This window comes from Dipodomys spectabilis, unplaced genomic scaffold (genome assembly GCF_019054845.1).
Source record: "Dipodomys spectabilis isolate Male_0828 unplaced genomic scaffold, ASM1905484v1 ptg000018l, whole genome shotgun sequence".
In the NCBI taxonomy this organism is placed as follows: domain Eukaryota; kingdom Metazoa; phylum Chordata; class Mammalia; order Rodentia; family Heteromyidae; genus Dipodomys; species Dipodomys spectabilis.
The window spans coordinates 5,464,157-5,470,156 of record NW_024870695.1 but is presented as its reverse complement, the minus strand read 5'-3'; the positions used below and the strand labels follow the sequence as shown (position 1 = coordinate 5,470,156).

Below are 6,000 nucleotides of genomic sequence, written 5' to 3'. Positions count from 1 at the left end.
GAAGAAGAGGATCTATGAAGAGCACCTGGTCTCAGTCACACAGGACCAGGACTGGACCTAATTCCCAAGCCCACATTCATGCTTCTGCCAACTAGTCCCCTTTCTCAGGGAAGAGGAGGGAAAAAGAACCATGGCCTGAGGTTCCCCAGCCCATCTATGTCTAGGTCAATCTATCCTTGGGTCCAATGGACTAGAACACAGTGGCTCCCATGCAGGCCACCTCTGGGAAGCTTGGGAGTGTAATGATGCAGCCTTTGATCCCTTGATTACTCATTGCCGTGACTCTGAACTTGAATCCTTCCTCCTCCCCATCACCATCCATAAACTCGGTGAGAGTGTCCCACTCCACCCAAACCTCAGATCTGTCAGGATACTGGCTTACCCACCGCTTCCCCCACCCACCTCCCTGAGATTCAAGGATTTATGTTTGTGCCTTCTGAGTTCAAGGTAGACGCAAAATGACTTTGCCCCTGGGGTAAAACAAAAACTCTTCTGCCCCTTACAACAGATATTTTAACCCCCTTAATTGACTGAGAAAACTGAGACCCCAGAAGTAGAAGAATAAGAAGTAGCCAGGTGCCAGTGGCTCACACCTGTAATCCTAGCTACCCAGGAGGCTGACATCTGAGAATCATTGTTGGAAGCCAGTCTGGACAGGAAAGTCCAGGAGATCCTTGTCTCCACTTAACCACCAAAAAGCCAGAAGCGGGGATGTGACAAGTGGTAGAATGCTAGCTTTGAGCAAAAAGGCTTAGGGACAGAGTATAGCCCCAGTAGTGGCGGCCAGGGGCCATGCAAAAATCTGATCTGGCTCATGATATACTAGTGGGTTAAGAATTTTCATGAACTGCCATGGCTAATGTGCACTTAGCTGGTTACTATCTGTGCTTGTACTGTAATCCACCAAGCTGCTGCCTCAAGAACTAGTCCCATTGAAGCTTGGGAAACCCTGGCTTCCTTTTGGCTGGGGCGACTTTTGTGGCTTGGATAGCTTAGAAATAGGGTGGGTGGGTCCAGAAGAGATGGGCAGCACGTTCCTGCTCCCACCCGGCCCTACCTGGCTCCCTACTTGCAGGTGTGCACGTCATAGATGCGGATGCATTCCTGGCAGCTGACGTAGCAGCACCAGTGGAAGATGCAGTGGCACTTCTCTTTGCGCTTCTCCGTCCTCGTGTTGTGGCCTCGGCCACAGCAGAGCAGATCGCAGCCATCGATACCATGGGAGGTGACATTGCAAGTCCGGTCCCTGGTGCCAAAGGAGCCCGTCTCTGGGTTGGGCTCACAGAAGTTGGGAGAATTTTCATAGTAGACTAAGTCCCGCTCAGTGGGTGGCTTGAAGAGAGCATACTTGGCCCGGAGAGTCTCCACCCAGCCTCTAGACTCCCGGTGCTTCTCCACCACCATCTCTGAGGCACTGTCGTACTTGTCCTTGAGGAAGTCACCGATGGCACGGAAGTCAGGCTGCGCCCACCAGCAGGTCTTCACCTCACAGCTGCCCGAAAGCCCATGGCACTTACACTTCAGGTGCATGTGGTCCAGGATGGTCTGGAGAAAGGAGCAAAAGCTGGCTGAGCCCGGCTGGGATCACCTCCCTGCTCTTCCCCACTCCCTCTCACCTCTCCATCCTTTTGCACCCCAACTCTGCCTCAGGAAGAGAATGGACAGCGACTCAGGGAAGGATCTAAAGAATGGGTGACCCTTACTGGGCGCTGGTGCTCACCCCTATAATCCTAACTCCTCAGGAGGCTGAGATCTGAGGATCATGGTACAAAGCCAATCCAGGCAGGAAAGCCCATGAGCCTCTTACCTCCAATTAATCAAAGAAAAGGCTGGAAGTGGCATTGTGGCTCAAGTGGTAGTGCTAGCCTTGAGTAATAGGCGCCCACAGATTGTGCCCAGGTCCAGAGTTTGAGACCCAGGACTGGTAAAACATCAACAACAACAACAAAAACAAAAAAACAAAAAACAAAAACCACAGTAACCCATTTCCCACCTCAAAAATTTCTAGCAGTGGCAGACATCATGTTCATTTTTCCAAGTGGTAGGAAATAGGACTGTAATCCCCCATTTCACAGATGGGGAACATTAAGGCTGGGAGTTTAAGTAATTAGGTATGGTCCCACGATCATTGGAAAGAGTGGAGGCTCGGGGGACTTTACGGTTCTGTACCTACACAGCCAAAGCACACACAGGGTGGGCTGGGGGTACTGGGCCCGTCCCCCACTACACTCCTAGGCAGACCAAGAATAATCGCTCAAGGCTGAAGCAGGTTGGACAGAGGAGGGACTGTGAAGTGTGGGTGGGAGCCAAGCCTGACCCAGGGAAAAAGGAGTCCCAGATCCACAGGTCTTCCCAAGGGGGCAAAGAAGGGTCCAGGATGGGCTCCTAGGAGGGTTGGGAGAGGCCCAGCTCACCGTGCGGCCTGCCTCGTTGTTGTGCTTGTTCATGGCGGAACGTGCATCTGGTCTGTTTTCACGCGCATCTGCAAATTCCCTGGACACCAGCACCCCGAAGTCGGCGTCCTCACTGCAGCCACCCCACTTCCAGCCCTCACCGGGGGGCCCCTTGTGATGGGAGTCGCAGCCGCAGATGGTGGAGGTCCCCTCCGCGCAGGAGCGGGTGACAGCGAAGGCCACGCCAGCCGAGGCGATGGCGTGCACGAAGGCCGACTCTCGGGTGGCTGTGGGGAGGATGTGGGGAGACAGCGCTCACACCAGGGGCCTAGGACACCCCAATCCTGCCTCTACCTCCCCAGCCAGGAGGAGGAGAGGAGGGAAAAGACCAAGAGCCCACCTCCCGGAGGAGGGGGGGAGGAGCCAGGAGCCCTCCCCTCTCTGTCTCTGGCTGATCCAGATCCTGGCCCATATCCGCATTTTAAAGATGAGCAAATTGAAGTCCATCGTCCCCCCACCCCACACCCTGTCCCAGGCTGCCATGGGGCAGCACAGGAGTAGGGGTGACTGCAGGCTCCTGAAGAGCTAAGGCAAGCACTTCCCAGGGGGTCGTAGGAATCTGCAGAGGTAACCCTTCTAATCCATCCATTCCAACCCTGGATAGACCCCTTCCTCTTCTGAGCCTCTGTGAATGGGGTACATTTGCTCTTTGCCACTGGTGCTTCATGCCAGGAAAGAAAGGGCTGAGTTCCAGTCTCTGTGTCCCCTTTTCTGTGGCCCTCTTGGTCCAAAGCCCAGGCTTTGTACTGAGGCCTAGCTTTGCCCACAAAGGGCCCGGATGCATGCTCTCCCCACTGCGTAGAAGATGGAGAGATTCTGGCGAGTCTCAAACCTCATTAAGGAGGGGCAACTGTGAATGCAAGGTGACCACCAGAGAGACCCAGTGTCTGTGCTTTATTCCAAATGGCCTTCAAAACTCCGGTAGACAAAGGCGCCATGTCAATGTGCATCTGATCATATAAAGTAATGTTTATCGAAATGAACTCCAGGAAATGGAAACAAGAGGTTGTCAATTTCCTTTTTGTCTTGTTTGTTGGTTTATCTGCCTTTGGGAGGGTCAGGGAGGGGCACAGACATGGAGGGACAAAGGATGATCCAATGCAGCAGTGGTGCTCACTGGACACTACGTTGAAAATGAACTATTCTGTACAACCGGTGGGTGGGGATGGGAGGGGGAAACTGGGAGAGAGAAGGAAGGGGATGACCCTGTCTAAAAAGAAATGCACCCATTACATAACTGCAACCTCTCGGTACCTCACCTTTACAATAACAAAGGCAAAGAAAAGAAGGAAAAGCCTTCAGCCCACCCATCTCTCCTCAGACTTGAGCACCCCAGAGAGGGAAGGGGACGTGCAACTTTGCACAGGTGGCCACTCAGGAAAGACCTGACAGCCAGGACGCCCCCGACCGCCCCCCCTCCCCCCGGGCTGTGGCTCCCGGGTCCTGGGCCTTAAGGGAAGGAATAGAAGGCTGCTCGCACAGCCATGGCGGGTCTCTTTGAGGCCACCTGCACGGCAGGGTCCATCCCTGGGCTGGTGGGGAGCAGGGCCTGGTGCACCATGGTGGGGGCGGGGGGGAACAGGGCCTGGTGCACCATGGTGCGGGGGGGGGGGGGGGGGGGGGGAGCAGGGCCTGGTGCACCATGGTGCGGGGGGCGGGGGGGGGGGCAGGGCCTGGTGCACCATGGTGGGGGGAGCAGGGTGGGTCTCCTGGTCGCAGGTCCTGGCTGTCAGCGCTGTGGCCCGGGGTAGGGAGGGAGCCCGAGCTCGCGGGCGGGCTTCTGGCTTCCGGCGGCCGCGCTCACTCGGTTCCCAGCACCGGGGGCGGCGGGGGTGGCGGGGGCGGCGGGGGCGACGGGGGCGGCGGGGGCGGGGATTAGCCTGGGAGCGGCGCTCCCAGCCCCGCTGTGCCGGTCCCCGTCCGGCGGGGCCCGCTGGGCCGCTCAATCCGCCTTTGTTCCCGCGGTGTCACACCGCATTACCCGCATAATGCGGCCGCCGGGCCCGGGCCGCCAGGCCGGCCGCCACCGCGTAGCAACGGGCGGCTCCCGCGGCCGGGCCGCGCCCCCAGCCCCGGCGCCGGGCCGCGCTCCCCCACTGCGCCGCCGGCCCCCGCCCCACGCCGCGCCGGGCGGCAGAGGGCGTGTGAATGGCGCGGGGCGCAGCGGGCGCGCGGCGGGGGGCGGCGCTCGCGTCCTGTGCCAGCCGTGGGGGAACCAAAGGGGGACCCGGGCTCGGCTCGCCCCTGCCAGCCAGCCAGCCACCCACCCGCGCCCTCCCGGAAGTGCTCCGCCCGAGGGCGCTGTCCCGGGCCCGGTGTGTCTCGGTGCCACTCCCCGCTGCCCAGCCGGGGCGCACCGCGGGGGAGGAGGGCGTCCACCGAGCCGGACGCGCGCGGGCTGGCCCGGGGGCAGGGTGCAGACGTGGGCCGGCCGCGAGTTCGGCTCTAGATTCCCCCGCCAGCGAGCGGGTGCCCTTCCAGGACCCTCATCCCCACCGCTGGGTCTCGGACCCACACTTCCGGCCACCTCCTAAGACAAATCTTCCTCTGCAATTTAGGGGCAAGGGCCTGCGGCAAAGCTTAACGGCCTTGGGGGCGGGTGACAAGCGGTCCGTGGGTCGCAGGGCGGCAGGGGCGCCGGTGGAGACGCCAGGCCCTTTGGTTAAGCGCTACCTGGCTGGAGGTGGGGCTCCGGAAGGCGGTGAGACCGACTCTCGGCTGGATCCGGGATGGGATGCAATGCCAGCCCTTGCCACTTGGCCCCAATTAGGGGCCAAACCTTTTATGTAAACAAGGAATAATTAGCTTTGGTAATGGAAGCGTAAACAGAATCGTCATCCATTGATTTGCTAATTGCCCATGCCTCCCTTGACAATTGGCAGCAAAAGTGGGTCTAACGACCCTAAGCTCCCCAGAGGCCTTACAGGTAAAGGCAGGTTGTCAGCACTCAAAAGAGTTAGGGGGCTGGGAATGTGGCTTAGCGGTAGAATGCTTGCCCTGGGTTCGATTCCTCAGTACCACATAAGCAGAAAAAGCCAGAAGTGGCACTGTGGCTCAAGTGGGAGAGTGCTAGCCTTGAGCAAAAGAAGCTCAGGGACAGTGCCCAGGCCCTGAGTTCAAGCCCCAGGACTGGCAAAAAAAAAAAAAAAAAAATTAAACCGCTCCCAAGTCCTTGCTGCTTGATTGCTTCTCCAATCCTTTCCTTTCTGACAATAAACAGCCCACTCCAATCACTTCTAAAAGGAGGGAGGGGTCAAGCTCCCTGACTTGGATGGCAGAAACCTCGGTGGATCATCCCAGCAAGGGCCACTAAATTCCTGGATACTAAATACCTATTCCCGGAAGAGCTATTCATCCTCTCCCAGAACCCATGCGTTTCAAAATCTTTTGGGGGAGCAAATGTCTTACTCATTCCTGCCCTCTCCACCCCGTGCTCAAAGTCAAACTGTGCAAGATGGTTGGAAGTTGCCCAGGGGCCAGTGTGCCCTACTGATGGATGCACATGACTGCCTTATGGGCATGAGACACACAGGAACACGCTGGGTTT

At 58.0% G+C, this 6,000-nt stretch overlaps 1 protein-coding gene across 1 annotated transcript in view; it reads right to left on the bottom strand.

Annotated features, from left to right (window-relative positions):
* Nucleotides 1-1,056: 1,056 nt before the first annotated feature.
* Wnt3 (Wnt family member 3) overlaps nt 1,057-6,000 on the bottom strand; it is a 39,232-nt gene continuing 34,288 nt past the window's right edge. The window contains exons 3-4 of the mRNA XM_042674069.1: nt 2,415-2,680; nt 1,057-1,545 (exon numbers count right to left, since the gene is read on the bottom strand). Coding sequence (XP_042530003.1) covers nt 1,066-1,545; nt 2,415-2,680 — 746 coding nt within the window. The 3' untranslated portion in view covers nt 1,057-1,065. The remainder of the gene's footprint in view (nt 1,546-2,414; nt 2,681-6,000) is intronic.